This window comes from Ornithorhynchus anatinus, chromosome 4 (assembly GCF_004115215.2).
Source record: "Ornithorhynchus anatinus isolate Pmale09 chromosome 4, mOrnAna1.pri.v4, whole genome shotgun sequence".
NCBI lineage: Eukaryota > Metazoa > Chordata > Mammalia > Monotremata > Ornithorhynchidae > Ornithorhynchus > Ornithorhynchus anatinus.
This window is the reverse complement of record NC_041731.1, coordinates 130897876-130919791: the sequence shown is the minus strand read 5'-3', so window position 1 is coordinate 130919791 and position 21916 is coordinate 130897876. Positions and strand designations below refer to the sequence as shown.

The 21916-nt window shown below is 47.1% G+C and overlaps 1 protein-coding gene across 10 annotated transcripts in view; it reads left to right on the top strand.

The window, feature by feature from the left end:
* The first annotated feature begins 5330 nt into the window (after positions 1 to 5330).
* Positions 5331 to 21916, top strand: part of ABLIM2 (actin binding LIM protein family member 2) — a 200050-nt gene continuing 183464 nt past the window's right edge. For 3 of the 10 annotated variants that reach the window (XM_029063396.2, XM_029063397.2, XM_029063400.2), the window contains exon 1: positions 5341 to 5586. In XM_029063396.2, coding sequence (XP_028919229.1) covers positions 5403 to 5586 — 184 coding nt within the window. In that variant the 5' untranslated portion in view covers positions 5341 to 5402. Of the gene's footprint in view, positions 5587 to 21916 lie in introns of all 10 variants that reach the window. The other 7 variants (XM_029063404.2, XM_029063401.2, XM_029063399.2 and 4 more) reach the window with 6 other exon arrangements.

Genomic DNA, 21916 nt, shown 5'->3' with positions numbered 1-21916 from the left:
AGTCTGAAGGTCGTGAGTTCTAACCCCAGCTCTGCCTCTTGACCTTGGGTGAGTCGCTTCACTTGTCTGGGTCTCAGTTACTTCATCTGTAAAATGGGGATTGAGACTGTGAGCCCCACCTGGGACGAGGGCTGTGTCCAACCCGATTTGCTTAGTGCTTAGTACAGTGCCTGGCACACAGTAAGCGCTTAACAAATATTAACAAATACCGCAGTTATTATTACCGTTATTACAAGGTCATCATGTCCCACATGGGGTTCCCAGTCAAAGTAAGAGGGAGAACAGGGATTTGAATCCCCATTTTGCAGATGAGGGAACTGAGGCCCAGAGATGTGTAGTGTCTTGTCCAAGGTCACAGGGAAGGTATGTGGAGGAGCTGGAATTAGAACCCGGGGCTTCTGACTCCCAGGCCCCCACTCTATCCGTTAGACCACGCTGCTTCTCTGCTTTCCCCCTGCTCGCATCCGGTAATTAGAAACGGGGTGACTGTCTCAGAGCTGAGCCTCCGGGGAGATCGCGACCCCAAGGAACCTGCCCTTCCGCAAACAACCTTTGCTCTGCCGCTCCAATTCTGCCCCTCCATGACATCCTTCACTTAATAATTGTGGTATTTGTTAAGCTCTTACTTTGTTCATTCATTCAATAGTATTTATTGAGCGCTTACTATGTGCAGAGCACCGTACTAAGTGCTTGGAATGGACAAATCGGTAACAGATAGAGACAGTCCCTGCCCTTTGACGGGCTTACGGTCTAATCGGGGGAGACGGACAGACAAGAACAAAGGCGATAAATAGAATCAATGGGTGAACATCTCATTAAAACAATAGCAAATAAATAGAATCAAGGTGAAGTACATTTCATTAACCAAATAAATAGGGTAATGAAGATATATATACAGTTGAGTGGACGAGGACGGTGCTGAGGGGAGGGGAAGGGAGAGGGGGGAGGAGCAGAGGGAAAGGGGGGAAAAGAGGGCTTAGCTAAGGGGAGTTGAAAGGGGGGTAGAGGGGGAGCAGAGGGAGCAGAGGGAAAAGGGGAGCTCAGTGTGGGAAGGCCTCTTGGAGGAGGTGAGCTCTCGGTAGGGCTTTGAAGAGGGGGAGGGAATGAGTTTGGCAGAGGTGAGGAGGAAGGGCGTTCCGGAGGAGGAGGTGGCCCAGGGGTCGACGGCGGGATAGGCGAGAACGGGGGACGGCGAGGAGGTGGGCGGCAGAGGAGCGGACCGTGCGGGGTGGGCGGTGGAAAGAGAGAAGAGAGGAAAGGTAGGAGGGGGCAAGGGGATGGAGAGTGTTCCAGGCACTGTACGAAGCGCTGGGGTAGATACAAGCAAATCGGGTTGGACACAGTCCCTGTCCCACCTGGGGCTCATAGTAACAAGGTAACTGAGACCCAGAGAAGTGAGGTGACTTATCCAAGATCACGCAGCAGACAAGCGGCAGAGCCGGGATTAGAAGCCATGACCTTCTGACTCCCAGGCCCAGGCTCTAACCATTGTGCGGTGCTGCTTCTCTATCCCCTCCGTGATCTCCTTCAGTTTCCCATTCCACTCCCCTTCTCTTCCTTCTCTTCCTCAGCTCTGTTTTCCCTGACGACACCCACGTCTTAGGAAATGAATTGTCGTAGTTTGCAAGTGATTTAATGCCCAGATCCACTTCTGTCACGTTCACTAATTAATCATGGCATTTACAGAGCACGTATGCTGTGCAGAACACTGTACTGAGTGCTTAGGAGAGTCCGATAGAGTTGTTAGACCTGATCCCTGCCTTCCAAAGCTTACAGTCAACGATGTGCAGAGCACTGTACTAAGTGCTTGGCAGAGTGGAATAGAGGTAGTAGATATGATCCCGCTCCTCGAAGAGCTTGCAATCTGTGCAGAGAATTTGGGAGAGTGTAATAGAATAAATAATAATAATGTTGGTATTTGTTAATCGCTTACTATGTGCAGAGCACTGTTCTAACCACTGGAGTAGATACAGGGGAGTCAGGTTGTCCCACGTGAGGCTCACGGTCTTCATCCCCATTTTCCAGATGAGGTAACTGAGGCCCAGAGAAGTGAAGTGACTTGCCCACAGTCACACAGCTGACGAGTGGCAGAGCTGGGATTCGAACCCATGACCTCTGACTGCCAAGCCCGGGCTCTTTCCACTGAGCCAAGCTGCTTCTCTGTAGACATGTAGCATGTCTCCTCCAAGAGGCCTTCCCTGATTGAGTCTTCATTTCCTCTTCTCCCACTCTCTTTTGCGTCTCCTTCATACTTGGATTTGCTCCCTTTACTATTCCCCCCTCCCTCAGCCCCACAGCACTTATGTCCATACCCGAAATTTATTGATTTCTATTCATGCCTGTCTCCCCCTCTAGACTGCTAGCTCTTTGTGGGCAAGGTATGTGTCTACAAGCAGCGTGATTTAATGGAAAGAGCCCGAGTTTGGGAGTCAGAGGTCATGTGTTCTAATCCTGGCTCCTCCATTTGTGGTATTTGGTAAGCGCTTACTATGTGCCAAGCACTGTTCTAAGCGCTGGGGGGATAAAGAGTGATCAGATTGTCCCACGTGGGGCTCAGAGTTTTAATCCCCATTTTACAGATGAGGTATCTGAGGCCTAGAGAAGTGAAATGACCGCCCAAAGTCACGCATATGGCAAGCGGCAGAGCCGGGATTAGAACCCATAACCTCTGACTCCCCAGCCCGGGCTCTTTCCACTGAGCCACGCAGCTTCTTTGTCTGCTCTGTGACCTTGGGCAAGCCACTTAACTTCTCTGTGCCTCAGTTATCTCATCTGTAAAATGGGGATTAAGACTGGGAGCCCCATGTGGGAGAGCCTGATTACCTTGTAACGACCCCAGCGCTTAGATCAGTGCTAAGCACATAGTAAGTGCTTAAAAAATTCCGTAATTATTATTATTATTACCAACTCTCTAATGTTACATTTTCCCAAACACTTAGTACAGTTCATCTGAACACAGTAAGCACTCAATCAATGTGATTGATTGATTGATTGATCTCTGCCCTCAAGGAGTTTTCAGTTTACTCTGTGTAGAACACTCTACTAAGCACTTGGGAGAGTACAATAAAATAAGCCGAATATAGCAGCATAACCTAGCGGCTAGAACATGTGCCTGGGAGTCAGAAGGACCTGGGTTCTAATTCCGGCCCCTTCACTCATCCACTAGGTGACCTTGGGCAAGTCATTTAACTTCTCTGTGCCTCAACAACCTCATCTGGAAAATAGGATGAAGACTGTGAGCCATATGTGGGACAGGGACTGTGTCCAAATCTATTATCTTGTAACCCAGTGCTTATAACAGTGCCTGGAACAGAGTAAGCACTTAACAAAAATAATAATAATAATTGAGTTGGTTCCCTCACAGGAAGAGGTGTTAGTGGACAGCCAAGGTTGTAGGCCACTTTAATAAACAGTCATTCTGCGGCAATCTTCACGTGAACGAAATATAAAATGCACTGTTATGCACGGATCGGGCTCCTCCGTCCTCCCTCACACACTCCGATACAATTTTCTCCTTTGCCAACCTCAATCAATCAATAGTATTGATTGAGCACTTACTGTGTGCAGAGCACTGTACTAAGATCTTGGGAGAGTTCAGTACAATAGGGTTACTATTCCCTGCCCACAAAGAGCCTCTAGTCTTGAGAGAGCATCTCTCCCTCTAGTTGGGGGTGGTTGATAGCCAGAAACCGTAAAGAATCGGGAAGACAAGCACGGAGTCCAAAGATACCGAGCACTAAGACACACTTTCATGGGCTCGGAGCCCATTCAGAACATATTCACGTTGCCGAAAATAGGAAGCAGGGCGAAGCGGGAGCTGAAAATCCGAAGCAGGGCGAAGCGAGAGCCAAGATTCGGAAGAAATTTGGAGTGGGGAGCTGAGAATACGATGCATTCTCATGTTACGATGTGATACGGGAGCCTAGAAGACTGTAAGCTCATTGTGGGCCGGGAATATGTCTGGTTATTGTTGTATTGTACCCTGCCAAGCGCTTAGTACAGTGTTCTACACAGAGAAAGTGTTCAATAAATGTGGTGGACTGACTAGACTGTAAACTCTTCCCTAGACAGAACCCCCCTCTAGACTGCAAGCTTGTTGTGGGTAGGGAATGTGTCTATTTATTGTTGAATTGTACTCTTCCACGTGCTTAGTACGGTGGTCTGCACACAGTAAGCGCTCAATAAATACGACTGAATGAATGAGCGAACACAAAGCAGTCTGGAGTGGAGGCAGGCAATATGAAGCAGGGTGAAGCGGGAGTTGAAAATATGAAACAGGGGGAAGCAGGAGGCAAGAATAAGAAGCAGGATGAAGCGCGAGCTGAAAATATAAAGCAGGGGGCAAGAATTAGAAGCAGGGTGAAGCAGGAGCTGAAAATATGAAGCAGGGTGAAGAAGGAGGTAAGAATAGTAAGCAGCGAGAAGTGAGAATCAAGAATATGAAGCAGAGTGAAGCAGGAGGCAAGAAATCGAAGCAGGATGAAGCGAGAGGCAAGAATACGAAGCAGAGTGAAGCAGGAGGTAAGGATATGAAGCAGGGTGAAGCAGGAGGCAAGAATACGAAGTAAGGTGAAACAGGATGCAAGAATAAGAAGCAGGGTGAAGCAGGAGCTGAGAATACAAGGCAGGTTGGAGAGGGAGCTGAAAATACGAAGCAGGGTGAAGCAGGAGGCAAGAATACTAAGCAGCGTGAAGTGGGAGCCAAGAACATGAAGCAGAGTGAAGCAGGAGGCAAGAAGACGAAGCAGGGTGAAGCAGGAGGCAAGAATACGAAGCAGGGTGAAGCAGGAGGCAAGAATACGAAGCAGGGTGAAGCAGGAGGCCGTCAAACGGCAGGAACTGTCTCTATCTGTTGCCGACTTGTTCATTCCAAGCGCTTAGTACAGTGCTCTGCACATAGTAAGCGCTCAATAAATACTATTGAATGAATGAAATACTATTGAAGGAAAAGAATATGAAGCAGGGTGAAGCAGGAGGCAAGAATATGAGGTAGGGTCAAGCAGGAGGCATGAATCCGACCAGGGTGAAGTGGAATTCAAAAATACAAAGCAGTGTGAAGCATGAGGCAAGAATCCGAAGCAGGGCGAAGCGGGAGGCGAGAATACGAAAGAGGATGAAGCGGGAGCCATGAACGCGAAGCAGGGTGAAGCAAGAGGCGAGAATACGAAGCAGGTCCGATCGGGAGCCGAAAATAGGAAGCAGGGTGGAGCGAGAGCCGCGAATCATCCTCCAGTCTATTGCTCGGATGGCACCAAACCCAGTCACACCCAGTTGTGTGGCTGTTGAAAATCTCCTCCCCCTGCAAGACAGGAGAACGTGACAGGCTTTGGAGCGGGCTATTTTTGTGTGTCAGGAAGAACCGGGCTATAGCCCTGTTTGTGCATGGAAGCCACGGGCATCAGATGACCCATTCCACACTTCGGTCCGGAAAAAGCTCGGGTGACAGCAGGCTGCGACAGATCGCGCAGCCACGGCCGGACCGTGAGGCAGAGACTGAAGGGAAGAAGTTCAGTGAGGATCCGGACTGGGATTTGGGAAGCTCTGCCCGATTCAACCCGACTCGGGTTACGATGCCAGAAGGAACAGGTACGGTAGAGGGATCGTTGGTTGAGCGATCGTTTTCTATCGGGTGGCCTTTTCGAGAATGACCCCGCTAAAATACTCTCCAGCAGTGGGAGAAATGGACAAGAAATGAGCTTCCTAATTAGATGTTTTGGACCCGTTTATTAAACTCCAGAATGTAGTAAAGGCTTTTTTTTTTCCTGTTAGGGTGATGGTTTTGCAGATAGAGATCCTTGGAATTGATTTTCTAGTCCAGTGATCGGTTCAAAAATGCATTCATTTATTTCGGGTTCCAAGGATCGAGAGGAAAATTGAACGGTGGAAAAAGACGAATTTGCGCGTTTCCTATTTCAGAGCCTGTCCTCGATTTCATTCCGTAAGAGTACACTGAGTTGATTCCTAAACCGATGCGGGATTAATGACTCCCACCCAGTAGATATTTATATTTTAGTTGTGGAATCACAGTGGTAATTGGCATTTAACACGAGTATATTTGGATGGAATTGTCATTTCATGCTGTTACTTTAAGGCATTTGAGGCCGTAGCTGAATTTGGTTTCTTGAAAAGTAGAGAATTTACAGAAATTTCTAAAAAAAACCCTCACTGCAGCAGTACCAGAAACGTCTAACACAGAATCTGGGGAATGGAATGGGGGAAATTAGTGTGCATCTCATAATAATTGTACATTTATTACACATTTACTTTTTTTCTTTATTTAATGGTATTTGTTAAGTGTTGGCTATGTTCTGGGCACTGTATTAAGTGCTGTGGGTAGATACAAGCTAATCAGGTTGGACACAGACTGTGAGCCCCACGTGGGGCAACCTGCTTACCTTGTATCTACTCCAGCGTTTAGAACAGTGCTTAGCACATAGTAAGTGCTTAGCAAATATCATAATAATAATTATTATTGTTACTAAGTGCTTGGGGGATTACAATACAACAATAAACAGATATATTCCCTCCCCAGTGGAGGGGCTAACAATCTTAGTCCTCATTTTATGGACGAGGAAACTGAGGAACAGAGCGGTGAAGTGACTTGCCCAAGGTCATATAGCCAACAAGTGTTGGAGCCAAGATTAGAACCCAGGTCCTCTGACTTCATGCCCTTGCTCTCCCCACCGGGCCACACCGCTTCTCTGTGACAGTTTCTCTTCTAAATCTGGAGTTCCACAAGGGGCTCCCAGTCCCATGGGAGGGAGAACAGGGATTTTAGCTCCATTTTACAGGTGAGGAAACTGAGGCCCAAAGAGGTTAAATGACTTGCCCAAGGTCACACAGCAGCAAGTGTCTGTCTCCCCCTCCAGACTGTTAGCTTGTTTTGGTCAGGGAACGTGTCTGTTCATTGTTCTCTTGTACTCTCCCAAGCGCTCAGGACAGTGCTCTGCACACAGTAAGCAATCAATAAATGCGATTGATTGACTAATTGACTGACTGAGTCGGATGTAGAGCCCCCATCTCCCGACTCCTAGTCCCAGGATCTTTCCGCTAGACCGTGGTTCCTCCAGGGATTCTGTGATCTTGTGGTTTGGAAGATTTTATAAGGGTTGACGTTCTGGATGCTAAAAGATCGTCTCACCTCGCTCCCTCTCTTACTCCAACCCAGCCCGCACGCTCCGCTCCTCTAATGCCACCGACCTCCTCACTGGGCCTCCATCTTTCCTGTCTCACCCCGACCCCTGGACCGCATCCCGCCTCTGGCCTGGAAGGCCCTCCTTCCTCAGTAGCCGACAAACAATGACTCTCCCCCACTTCAGAGCCTTATTGAAGGTCCACCTCCTCCAAGAGGCCTTCCCTGCTTAATCCTCCATTTCTCTTCTCCCACTCCCTTCCGCGTCACCCCGACTCGCTCCCTTTATTCGTTTCCCTTTGCAGCCCCACACCACTTATGTCCATTACCGCCATTTATTGATTTCTATTCATGTCCATCTCCCCCTCTAGGCTGTAAGCTCGTGGACAAGGGATGTGTTTATTATTCTACTGCACTCTCCAAAGCACTTAGTACAGTGTTCTGCACACAGCGAGCGCTCAGTAAATACGACTGACTGACCGATTACCTCCCCTTGCCCATCCCCTCCCCTCTATTCTTGCCTCCCACCCCCCTCTCCGATGTAGAAGCCCATTCGGGTTTGAAGCTGGACTTTGGACCTCGCCCAGCTCGGATCTCAGACCAAAACCCCAGCGTTTCCGCTTCGAGCTACAGAGTCCCAAAATGGTGGTTTCTAAGACTCTTAGAAACCTCCCTCCTCCCCATTCTCATCCTCTGATCTCCCCAACCCCTGAAACTCAAGTCTGGATCCCTAGACAGACCCACATTTATTGTTTATTGTTGTCTTTGTACTTTCTCAGGCGCTTAGTACAGTGCTCTTTACACAATAAGCGCTCAATAAATATGACTGAATGAATGAATGAATGAATCGGCAGCCTCAGCTGGAATCAGACCAAGAGAAACTGGCGTGGGAATCGATCAATCAATAATGATAATATTGATGGTATTTGTTATGCGCTTACTATGTGCCAAGCACCTTTCTAAGCGCTGGGATAGATACAAGGTGATCAGGTTGTCCCCCGTTGGGCTCCCAGTCTTCATCCCCATTTTACAGATGAGATCACCGAGGCACAGAGAAATTAACTGACTTACCCAAAGTCACACAGTTGAGAAGTCAATCAAACCATTGTACTTATTGAGTGCTTACGGAGTGCAGAGCACTGTACTAAGCGCTTGGGAGAGTATAATACAACAGAGTTGGTAGACTGGTTGGCCTGGTGCATAGAGCGTCATCCTGGGAGTCAGAAGGACCTGGGTTCTAATTCAGGCTCTGACACTTGTCTCCTGGGTGGCCTTGGACAAGTCGCTTCACTTCTCTGGGCCTCAGTTCCCTCATCTGTGAAATGGGGATGAAGACTGTGAGCCCCATGTGGGACAACCTCATTACCCCTGTATCTACCCCAGTGCTAAGAACAGGACTTGGCATATAGTAAGTGCTTAACAAACACCTTTATTATTATTAACCACTGGAGGGGATACAAGGAAATCGGGTTGGACACAGTGTCTGTCCCTCATGGGGCTCATCGTCTTAATCCCCGTTTTCCAGACGAGGGAACTGAGGCCCAGAGACCTGAAGTGACTTGCCCAAGGTCACACAGCAGACAAACTGCGGAGGAGCCGGGATTCGAACCCATGACCTTCTTCTCCCAGGCCCTTGCTCTATCCAGTATGCCTCTTTCACATCCTCCTACCAGGCGTACGGAGCTCTGCGCACACTAAGCGCTCAATAAGTGCTCTTGAAACCAGTGATGATGGTGTACGGGAGCGAATCGGCTGATCTTTTGAGGATCTGTGCCGGCCCCTGCCGTGTTTCCAAACTCCGACCCCTCATAGAAACTCTCCCAGAAGAAATTCACGATCTAGAAGGTAAGCCCCACTTGTTTTCTCTAAAAAGCAGTCACCTAGAGGAAACACCCTGTTGAACTCACCAGTTTCACATTCCTGGAGAGATTAGGCAAATAGCTAACAAACTAATAACCATCATTATAGTATTTGTTAAGCACTTACTATGTGTCAAACTCTGTACTAAGTGCTAGGGTAGAAGCAAGTCAATCCGGTCGGATCCAGTCCCTGTCCCACATGGGACTCACAGTCTAAATTGGAGGGAGGAGGATTTAATCCCCATTTTACAGATGAGGAAACTGAAGCCCGGAGAAGTGAAGCGACTTGCCCACGGTCACACCGCAGGCAAGTGGCGGAGCCGGGATTAGAACCCAGGTCCCCTGATTCCCTCCATTCATTCGATAGTATTTATTGAGCGCTTACTATGTGCAGAGCACTGTACTGAGCGCTTGGTCATGCTGCTTCTCTAGCAACTAATTGAACTGTTACGATGTTTTTCTAGAAATGTATATTTTAAAGTTAAGCCCATAATAATAATAATCATGCTGCTCGTTAAGTGCTTAATATGTGCCAGGCACCGAACTGAGCTCTGGAGTCGATACAGGCAGCTTGGCTTAGTGGAAAGAGCACGGGCTTGGGAGTAAGAGGTTGTGGGTTCTAATCCTGGCTCTGCCACTTGTCTGCTGTGTGACCTTGGGCAAGTCACTTCACTTCTCTGTGCCTCAGTTACCTTATCTGTAAAAACGAGGATTAAAAAAATGTGAGCCCCATGTGGGACAATCTGATGACCCCGTATCTACCCCAGCGCTTAGAACAGTGTTCTGCAAATAGTAAGTGCTTAAAAAATGCCATAATTAATTAATTACAAGCAAATCGGGTTGGACACAGTCCCTGTCCCACATGGACTCACAGTCTCAATCCCCATTTGACAGATGAGGGAACTGAGGCACAGAGAGTAATAATAATAATAGCTGAGGTATTGGTTAAGTGCTTACTATGTACCGGGCACTTTACTAAGCGTTGGGGTAGATACAAGATAATTGAATTGGACACAGTCCCTGTCTCACATTAGGCTCACATTTTTCATCCCCATTTTCCAGATGAGGTAACTGAGGCCCAGAGAAGTGAAGTGACTTGCCCAAGTTCAGACAGCAGACAAGTGGCAGAGCCAGAGTCAGATGATATTAAAGATGGTTATTTATTAAGCACTTACAATGTTCCAGACACTGTCCTGAGCTCTGGGGTGGATACAGGCAAATCGGGTTGGATGCGGCGCCTAGCCCACGGGGGGCTCATGATCTTAGTCCCCATTTTCCAGATGAGGTAACTGAAGCCCAGAGAAGTGAAGCGACTTGCCCAAAGTCACACAGAGGACATGTGGCGGGGCCAGGATTAGAATCCAGGTCCTTCTGATTCCCAGGTCTGGGCTCCACCCACTACGTCACGCTGCAGCGTGGCTCATTGGAAAGAGCCCGGGCTTGGGAGTCAGAGGTCATGGGTTCGAATCCCGGCTCTGCCCCTTGTCAGCTGTGTGACTGTGGGCAAGTCACTTCACTTCTCTGGACCTCAGTGACCTCATCTGTAAAATGGGGATCAACTGTAAGCCTCCCGTGGGACAACCTGATGACCCTGTATCTCCCCCAGCGCTTAGAACAGTGCTCTGCACATAGTAAGCGCTTAACAAATACCAACATTATTATTATCATGTTTCTTTGTGGCACGGAATGCAACGAGGAGGAGGGCAGGGGTGATGCGCAAGGCCAAGTAGACGGGTTCCCTATCCTCCAGAAGATTGTTTGTTCTCATTCATTCTTCATTCATTCAGTCGTATTCACTGAGGACTTACTGGGTGCAGAGCACTGTACTAAGCACCTGGAAAGTACTCTACAGCAATAAAGAGAGACAATCCCTGCCCACAACGGGCTTACAGGAAACGAAAGCCCTGAGAGGTTAAGTGACCTACCCAAGGTCACAGAGCAGGCCAGGACCGGAGCCCATTCTGTGCCCCGCTAGATCATTTGAGACTGACCTTTCTGTACAAAACACAATCTACGTGAGTTTACTGGAAAAACTGCTTATTGTTAAGCCGCACCTATTCGGAAAGACTCTTTTTAGGGTTGGGATACTAGACTCTTCTTTCCGATTGTGGCCTCACTGAAAGAGATCTGTTTTTTGAAGGGAAAATGCTTTGTTCGATAGGAAAAAAAAAAAAAAAGGCCCGCAGATGTGACCGTTCACTAACTTTCCCGAATAAGGCATCCTCCTTTATGCCACGTATGTTAGCTGAGCGTGGTTATTGCTATTTTTGTTCATTTCCAATCAGTGTCATTGTGTTTGCAGCTCACTTGGGCATGTGGTTCAATCTGTAAGCTCATTGTAAGGGGTTTGTATTCTCATTTTGGGGTCCAGTTTGGCTTCACTCACTGTAAACTCGTTGAGTTTGTAAGCTCATCATAAACAGTCTGTGAATTCATGCTTCCCTTGAGATTGTAAGCTCATCATACGCCTTTTGTAACCTGGGGAAGCAGTGTGGCTCAGTGGAAAGAGCCCGGGCTTTGGAGTCAGAGGTCATGAGTTCGAATCCCCGCTCTGCCACTTGTCAGCTGTGTGACTGTGGGCAAGTCACTTAACGTCTCTGGGCCTCAGTTCCCTCATCTGTAAAATGGGGATTAAGACTGTGAGCCCCACGTGGGACAACCTGATTCCCCTGTGTCTACTCCAGCGCTTACAACAGTGCTCTGCACATAGTAAGCGCTTAACAAATACCAACATTATTATTATGGATCTGGGTTCAAATCCCGGCTCCGCCACATGTCTGCTGTGTGACCTTGACTAAGTCGCTTCACTTCTCTGGGCCTCAATCCTCAATGGGGATTGAAACTGTGAGCCCCACGTGGGACAGGGACTGTGTCCAACCTGTTGAGCTTATATCTACCCTAGCGCTTAGAACAGTGCTTGACACATAGTAAGTACTTGACAAATACCGTCGTTATCATCATCATCATCATCATCATCATCATCATTATTATTAACCTCATGTAGAGGTTTAATTTGTAAGCTCACGGTAAGCACTTTGTAACCTCATGTTGAGGTCTGGCAGTTAAATTATTTTTTTTAGTGCTTATTGTATGCTGTATTAAGCATTTGGGAGAGTACGGTACAATAACGGGCACATTCCCTGCCTACCACGAGCTTACAGTCTAGAGGGCGAGACAGACATTAATATAAATAAATAAAATGACAGATATGGACATAAGTGGTGTGGGGCTGGGAGAGAGGATGACTAAAGGGAGCAAGCCAGGGTGAGGCAGAAGGGAGTGGGAGAAGAGGAAAGGAAGGCTTAGTCAGGGAGGGCCTCTTGGAGGAGATGGGCCTTCAATAAGGCTTTGAAGCAGGGTTCAACGATCGTCTGTCAGATGTGAAGGGGGAGAGTCGAGCATGAGGTACAGTTATCTCCTAAGCCGGGACCATCCAGCAATGGAAATGAAGTAGGCGATTCTGGAGTCATTTGGGTCAAATGTCAGAGCTCAAAACCAATGGAAGGAGGGGAGAACTTTGTTCTCATGATTAGTGTTTCAGCCTCCTCGCTGACCTCCCCGCTTCTTGTCTCTCCCCACTCCAGTCCATACTTCACTTTGCTGTCCCAATCACTTTTCTACAAAAACGTTCAGGCTGTGTTTCCCCCCTCCTCGAGAACCCCCTATGGTTGCCCATCCACCTCTGCATCAAGCAGAAACTCCTCACCATTGGCTTCAAAGTCGTCCATCCCCTCTCCCCCTCCTACCTCCCCTACTTCTCTCCTTCTCCATCGCAGCCCGCACGCTCCGCTCCTCTGCCGCCGCTCACCTCCTCGCTGGGCCTCCTTCTCGTCTATCTCACTGCCCACAGACACATCCTGCCTCTGACCTGGAACGCCCTCCCTCCTCAAATCCCACAGACAATGACTCCCCCCACCTTCAAAGCCTCATTGAAAGCCCACCTCCTCCCAGAGGCCTTCCCTGACTAAGCCCCACTTTTCCTCATCTCCCTCTCCCTTCTGCGTCTCCCTGACTCTCTCCCTTTCCTCTTCATCCCCTCCCAGGCCCTTACCACTTATATCCAGATCTCTCATTTTATTTATTTATATTAATGTCTGTCTCCCCCCCTCCCCCCGCCCCAGACTGAAACTTCATTGTGGGCAGGAATGTGTCCGTTTATTGTTATAGTGTACTCTCCCAAGTGCTTAGTACAGTGTTCTGCACACAGTAAACAATAAATGCGACCGACTTACTGCCTGCCTTCCCAAATGGCCTCCAATGAAGGCTAATCAAGCGTTCGGCAGTATTTATTAAACATCTGTTCTGCAGAGGACTGGACTAAACGCTTGGAGAAATACAAAAGAATAGATAGGTCTGATCCCTGCCCTCAAGGAGTTGAAAATCTTGCAGTTTTCATCTTCATTCCTGATTGTCTATCCTGACTTTCCCTTGGCTTATCAGAATTCTCATTAGAAGGTTCTAATCCCAGCTCTGCCACGTGTCTGCTGTGCGACCCTGGCCAAGTCACTTCTCTTCTCTGGGCCTCAGTGTCCTCATCCGGAAAATGGGGATTAAGACCGTGAACCCCATGTGGGGCGGGGACTGTGTCCATCCCGATTAACTTGTATTTACTCCAGCGCTTAGTATAGTGTCTGGTACATACTAAGCATTTAACAAATACCCTAAAAAAAAAGAAATCCTTGGGCTTTTCGCTCTGGTCCCTAAATCTGGAGATGACAAGGCTAGAGGGGACGTTGCAGGTGACAAGCTGAAGTCTTTGCAAACTAAGTGCAATTGAACGAAAGAAAATAGAAATCCTGGGATTTCTCCGTCAGATCCATTCCTCCATTGGAGGAAGCGACGGGTTTATTGTCACAACAGAGAAGAGAACCGACCATAAATAAGTATGTCAACATCCAACAGTCTCTACATCCTGAAGAGATAATGACCCCTTAGGCTCACGGATAGCCGTGTGATATCTGATATAGGTGAGAGAGGAAGCATTTATTGTACTAAAACGATTTGCCAAGTGTTCCCAACCAATGCCACGAGAGAAGAGGTGACCTTCATCATTTTACTGCCCATGACTTATTTGCTGGAATATTAGAAACATCCAGAGTCTTATTTCCAGTTGCAGGGGGGAAACGGAAGTAAGCTTGAATAAAACAGGTGAACTCCGAGTGCAGTTCCAATTTTATACTTGAAAGGCTGGGGTGTGAGGCCCCATGTGGGACAGGGTTCATTTGTATAACCCCAGCGATTAGACCAGTGCTGGGTACGTAAAAGAGCTTAAAAAGTACCATGATTATAAAAAAAAACTACCCACTATACCTTTAGACTGTAAACTCGTTTCGGGCAGGGGACATGTCCGCTAATTCTCATTCAGTCATATTTATAGAGCGCTTACTGTGTGCAGATCACTGTACTAAGCGCTTGGGAGGGTACAATCTAACAATAACAATAGTAATAGCATAGTAATAACAATAAAGAACAATACGGGAAGCAGCGTGGCTCAGTGGAAAGAGTCCGGGCTTGGGAGTCAGAGGTCGTGGGTTCTACTCCCGGCTTGCCAGCTGTGTGACTTTGAGAAAGTCACTTAACTTCTCTGTGCCTTATTTACCTCATCTGTAAAATGGGGATTAAAAACTGTGAGCCCCACGTGGGACAACCTCATCACCAATTTGTAGATTCCAAGCACTTGGGGAAGCAGCGTGGCTCAGTGGAAGAGAGCCTGGCTTCGGAGTCAGAGGTCATGAGTTCGACTCCCGGCTCTGCCACTTGTCAGCTCTGTGACTGTGGGCAAGTCACTTCACTTCTCTGTGCCTCAGTTATCTCATCTGTAAAGTGGGGGAATTAACTGTGAGCCTCACGTGGGACCACCTGATTACCCTGTATCTACCCCAGCGCTTAGAACAGTGCTCTGCACATAGTAAGCGCTCAACAAATACCACCATTATTAGTACAGTGCTCTGCGCATAGTAAGCGCTCAATAAATACCATTGAATGAATGAATCACCTCGTATCCCCCAGCGCTTAGAACAGTGCTTTGCACGTAGTAAGAGCTCAACAAATGCCACCATTTTATAAACACACACATTCCCTGCCCTCAACGAGCTTGCAGTCTAGAGTGGGGGAGAGAGACATGAATAGAAAAAAATAAATTACAGATACGGACATGAGTGCTTCAGAGCGGGGAGGAAAGGGAGAAAGTCAGGGTGACGCAGAAGGGAGTGAGAGAAGAAGAGGAAAGTAGGGCTTAGTCAGGGAAGGCCTCCCGGAGGAGATGGGCCTCCAATAAAGCTTTGAACTGGTGGAGTGGGGTCATCTAAGGGATATCAAGAAGGAGGGCATGCCAGGCCAGAGGCAGAAGTGTGGGGCGGTGTCTGCAGAGAGCGCTTGATAATAATGTTCATAATTGTTAAGCACTTACTATGTGCAGAGCACTGTTCTAAACGCTGGGGGAGATACAGGGTCATCAGGTTGTCCCACGTGAGGCTCACAGTTAATCCCCATTTCACAGACGAGGTCACTGAGGCCCAGAGAAGTGAAGCGACTTGCCCACAGTCACACAGCTGACAGGTGGCAGAGCCGGGATTCGAACTCATGACCTCTGACTCCCAAGCCCGGGCTCTTTCCACTGAGCCATGCTGCTTAATACGTAGCAGGTGCTCAATAAATACCTCTGTTTGAAACTGTGTTGGTAGAAAAGCCCCTCTAGGGTGTAAGCTCACTGTGGGCAGGGAATGAGTCTGCTTATTGTTCTATTGTCCTCTCCCAAGCGCTTGATACAGTCTCTGCAGTGTAAGTGCTCAATAAATACGATTGACTGGCTCAGTGGAAAGAGCATGGGCTTTGGAGTCAGAGGTCATGAGTTCGAATCCCGGATCTGCAACCTGTCAACTGTGTGACTGTGGGCAAGTCGTTTCACTTCTCTGGGCCTCAGTTACCTCATCTGTACAATGGGAATTAAGACTGTGAGCCCCATGTGGGACAACCTGATTCCCCTGTGTCTACCCCAGCGCTTAGAACAGTGCTCTGCACATAGTAAGCGCTTAACAAATACCAACATTATTCATGGCCTGGTGGAAAGACCCCTGGGCCTGGGAGTCAGAAGGATCTGGGTTCTAATTCCAGCTCTGCCACTCATCTGCTCTGTGTCAGTGGACAAGTCTCTTTAATTCTCTGTGCCCCAGTTTCCTCATCTGTAAAATGGGGATTCAGTACCAGTTCTGCCTCCTATTTAGACTGCGAGCCCCATGTGGAGCAGGGACGTGGTCTGACCTGGTTATCTTCTATCTACCTGAGTGCTTAGTACAGTTCTTGGCACATAGTAAGCACTTATTGAGTACCTTAAAAAAAATAAAACTCTGGTGCATTGTAATCTCCTAAAAACTTAGTAAAATGTTCTGTGCACAGTAAAGTTTCAAAAAACTGCACACAGTAAAGGTTCGAGAAGCAGTATGGCTTGGGGGATAGAATCTGGGTCTGGGAATCCGAAGGTCATGGGTTCTTATCCAGACTCTTCCATTCGCCTTGTGGAAAGAGCCTGGGCTTGGGAGTCAGAGGTCGTGGGTTCAAATCCCACCTCTGCCACTTGTCAGCTGTGTGACTGTGGGCAAGTGACTTAACTTCTCTGTGCCTCAGTTACCTCATCTGTAAAATGGGGATTAAGAGTGTGAGCCTCATGTGGGACAACCTGATTACCCTGTATCTACCCCAGTGCTTAGAACAGTGCTCTGCACATAGTAAGAGCTTAAAAATACCAACATTATTTGCCTGCAGTGTGTCCTTGGGTAAGCCACTTCACTTCTCTGGACCTCAATTCCCTCATCTGGAAAATGGGGAATGGAGACTGTGAGCCCTATGTGGAACAGGCACTGTGTCCAACCCTATTATCTTGTATCTACCCCAGCGCTTAGAACAGTGCCTGGCACATAGTAAGATCTTAACAAATACCATAATTATTATAAATATTATTATTATAAATGTAACTGATTGATCAACTGTTCGAACAGAGAAGCAGCATGGCTTAGTGGAAAGAGCCTGGGCTTGGGAGTTAGAGGGCGTGGGTTCTAATCCCGGCTCCGCCACTTGTCGCTGGGTGACCTTGGGCAAGTCACTTCACTTCTCTGTGCCTCAATTACCTCATCTGTAAAATGGGGATTAAGATTGGGAGCCCCACATGGGACAAGCTGATGACCTTGTATCTACCCCAGTGTTTAGAACAGTGCTGGGCACATAGTAAGCACTTAACAAATACAATAATGAGGATAATAACACTCTTCACAAGCAGTAAAGGAGAAACTGGTAGAAACATGGTGTGAGAAAAATGGCATGTCTGAGGGCTTTCATTCAGTCATATTCATTGAGTACTTACTGTGTGCAGAGCACTGTACTAAGCGCTTGGGAGAGGCCAGACACAGACACATTCCCTGCTTACCGGTGAAAGCCGTGTCAGTTTCTTCATATTCTATTTTCCACTCCCACCTCATCCCAATAAAACAGAGTAGAATAGACTAGGAGTATTGAACACTTCATTTAATAACAATGATGAAGGTTATTATACTGTAGGTACCAAGCACTGTGCTAAGCACTGGGGTTGTTGCAGGGTAATTGGGCTCAGTCCGCTGCCCTACATGGGGATCAGTCTATTATGTAGTAATACTAATAATAATTGTGGTATTTGTTAAATACTTACTATGTTTAGAGAAGCAGCACAGGGTAGTGGGTAGAACCCGGGCCTGGGAGTCAGAAGGTCAGGGGTTCTAATCCTGACTCTTCCCTTTGTGTGCTGTGTGATCTTGGGTGAGTCACTTAACTTCTCTGTGCCTCAGTTATCTCATCTGTAAAAAATGGGGATTAAAAAATGTGAGCCCCATGTGGGACAATCTGATTACCCTGATTACCCCAGCGCTTAGAACAGTGCTCTGCACATAGTAAGTGCTTAACAAATACCATAATTATTATTATTATTATTATTATATGCCAGGTGTTGTATTAAGCACTGGGGTAGTTACAAGATAATTGAGTTGGACTCAGTCCCTGTCCCATGTGGGGCTCCCAGTCTTAATCCCCATTTTCCAGATGAGGTAACTGAGGCCCAGTGAAGTGACTTGCCCGTCACCCAGCAGACAAGTGGGATTAGGAGTTGGGATTAGAACCCTTGACCTGACAACCAAGCCCGAGCTCTATCCACTAGGCCACACTGCTTCCCCAGTGGAGAAAAGGTATTCCCATTTTATAGATGAGGAAACTGAGGCCCAGGGAGCTCAAATGACATGGCTTAGGTCACCCAGCAGGCCAGGGGGAGAGGAAGTATTTGAACCCAGATCTGTTAGCTACCAGCCCTGTCAACTTTCCATTAGTCCATGCTGTTTCCCAGATTATACTCTTGATTATTTTCCTGGTTTATATAGGGGTGAGTTGGATTTGGAGTGGCTTTTGTTTGTGATAGAGGGATTGGGAGGCCAGAGATTGTAAGAAAAGAACCGATTCCATTATTCCAGCCACCGAATAAGATGACGTTTGAATAAAATAAATTCGGGAGGGCTGAGGGGTTTGGAGTAAAAGAAGTTTTGGAAGTAAAGGGAAGAGTGACTGAGGAAAAAACGCCAGCCAGAAGCCAACAAATCAAAAGTTCATTGGAAAAAGAAACATCTTCTAAGCCCATAGTGCTCTGCACCTAAAAATGCTCAATAAATACCACCGATTGACTGAGCAGCATTACCGTGGTGGCTTCTAGGAGTTATTTGCAAACTCTATCCGTGTCTGAAGCTAAGTGAAAAACTAAGGTATTGCTGCTCTTGGTTGAGAGATGGCAAAATGGGGACGCAAAACCTGTGTCCTCTTTCCCCCTTAGTGTGTGGGCCCCATGTGGGACAGGGACTGTTGTCCAACCTGATGATCTTATATCTACTCCAGCGCTTAGTACAGTACCTAGCACATAGTATGCGCTTAACAAATGCCATAATTATTGTTATTATTCCCAGAGTCAGAGGAAAATGGCAAAGATCTCTAAGGTCCAAGAGAAATGAGGAAGGCCCTCATTTTGGGGCCTCGCATTTTGGGGTGGAATTCATTCATTCATTCATTCATTCAATTGTATTTATTGAGTCCTTACTATGTGCAGAGCACTGTATTAAGCGCTTGGAATGTACGATTCTATTTATTGCTATTGTTTTTTCTGTCTCCCCCGATTAGACCGTAAGCCCGTCAAAGGGCAGGGACTGTCTCTATCTGTTGCCGATTTGTACATTCCAAGCGCTTAGTACAGTCCTCTGCATAGAGTAAGCGCTCAATAAATACTATTGAATGAATGAATGAATTCGGGAACAGATAAAGACAATCCCTGCCCAATAACAGGCTCACAGGAACCCTGTGTTAAAGAAGAAATGCCACAATTTTATTGCTATTATTATTATTACTATTATTCTTATTCCCAGAGTCAGATTAGGAGAAGCAGCGTGGCTCAGTGGAAAGAGCACGGGCTTTGGAGTCAGGTCTCATGAGTTCGAATCCCAGCTCTGCCACTTGTCGGCTGTGTGACTGTGGGCAAGTCACTTAACTTCTCCGTGCCTCAGTTCCCTCATCTGTAAAATGGGGATTAAGACTGTGAGCCCCACGTGGAACAACCTGATTCCCCTATGTCTACCCCAGCGCTTAGAACAGTGTTCGGCACATAGTAAGCGCTTAACAAATACCAACATTATTATTATTATTAGATTAATAATAATAATTGTGGTGTTCATTAGGTGCATTCTATGTGCCGTTAACGGTACTGAGCACTGGAGTGGATACAAGCAAATGGAGTTGAACACAGTCCCTTTCCCACCTGGGGCTCGCAGGCTTAATCCCCATTTTGCAAATGAGGGAACTGAGGCCCAGAGAAGTGAAGTGTCTTGCCCAAGGTCACACAGCAGACAAGCGGCAGAGCCAAGACTAGAACCCACGACCTTCTGACTCCCAGGCCCGGGAGTCAGAACAGTGTGCTCTGCACACAGTAAGCACTCAATCGGTGTGATTGATTGAAGCATATAATCCATAGTCTTGCTTTTATTAGTGAAAAATAAGGAAAATAATAATTCTAGTGGAGTCAAAATGTAGTAAAAGGAATTGAAAACTGACTTGGAAGGACACAGTCATTCAGTTCAGCCTCTTTGTCGTTGACGTTAACTAACGTATTGCTGTCTGTCTCCCCTCTTCTAGACTGTGAGCCCGTTGTGGGCCGTGATTGTCTCTATTGCTTAATTGCACTTTCCAAGTGCTTAGCACAGTGCTCTGCACACAGTAAGCACTCAATAAATACCACTGAATGAATGAACGAACTCAATCAAATTACCTCTTGTAAATCACAAAAACAAGCTAGGTGACCAAAAAGCTGGTGAGTGGAAAAGCAAACGTGATATCACTTTTCCCGAAAAATCCAGGAAATGAACACATCAGGAAATCCTCCATCAATAAAGAACATAGTGAAAGGAGGGAACTAACTCTTGGGAAAAGAATCCGGAGCTAATATTGGAATTTCAGTTTAGGAGTTCTACATGATTGTGGAAATTGAATCCTTGTGAATGATTACTCCATGGAAATTATTGTATTCATTCATTCATTCATTCAATAGTATTTATTGAGCGCTTACTATGTGCAGAGCACTGGACTAAGCGTTTGTAATGGCCAAATTGGTAACAGATAGAGACAGTCCCTGCCCTTTGACGGGCTCACGGTGAAATCGGGGGAGACGGACGGACAAGAACAATAGCAATAAATAGAATCAAGATAAATCGTATTGTACTCTCCCAAACTCTTAGAACAGTGTTCTGCACACAGTAAGCACTCAATAAATACCATGAATTGATTGATGGCGTAGCGAGGAGCAGCATGGCTTTGGATAGAGCACGGGCCTGCGAGTCAGGTCATGGGTTCTAATCCCGACTCCTCCTCGTGCCTGCTGTGTGACCTTGGGCAAGCCATTTAACGTCTCTGTACCTCAGTTAACTGATCTGTAAAATGGAGATTAAGACCGTGAGCCCTACGTGGGACCACCTGATGACCTTGTAGCTACCCCAGCGCTTAAAACAGTGCTCAGCACATAGCGCTTAATAAGTACCATTATTATCATTATTATTCTGTCTACCTCAGTTGCTTCATCTGTAAAATGGGGATTGAGACTGTGAGCCCCACATGGGATAGAGACTGCGTCCCACCCAATATGCTCATATCCACCCCGGGGTTTAGTACAGTGCTTGGCACATAGTAGGTGCTTAACAAATACCACAGTTATTATTATTAGGAAAGAAAGAAAGAAAACAAAATCATGTCCTCTAACTTCAATAATGAAAGATGGGGAATACATTTATTTTTCCCCTCTCAGGATGGCACCCGGAGAGTTTCCAGTCCTCTACCGATCTCGGCTACGAGAGGGAGAGTGAAGCCGAGGCCTGTCCGTGCCATCCCTAGCTCGGGCGGTGGCTAGCGAGGGGCAGGCCATCGGCTACAAGTCAAAACTCCCCCGTGCCGGGCAGCGGCGGCACGGGAGAGAGTTGAGGGCGGAGACTCAAGTTGACCGCGTGGAAGGAAGCGATGGTCAACCCCTTCCGGATTTTTCCCAAGAAAACTCTGTGGATCCACTCCCAGAACAATTGCAAGATGCAGGTCGGGCATTCGGGGAGAGATGTGTCCTTGGTGTCACTATGGGTCGGAAATGACTCGACGGCGTAAGGCAAGACATTTATTTTTAGTCAAGAATAATGCAAGCCAATACCCATAATCTATTAGTGACATTGCCTGAGTACTTACTGGATGTGGGGCACTGTAGTAAGCACTTGGGTGAGTATGATAGAGTTGAAAGACTTTATCTCTGCTCTCAAGGAGCTGACAGTCTAATGAGGGAGATACTCACTAAAAAGATTTATAGATAGGAGGAAGAATAAACAGGGATTCTGCTCATGAC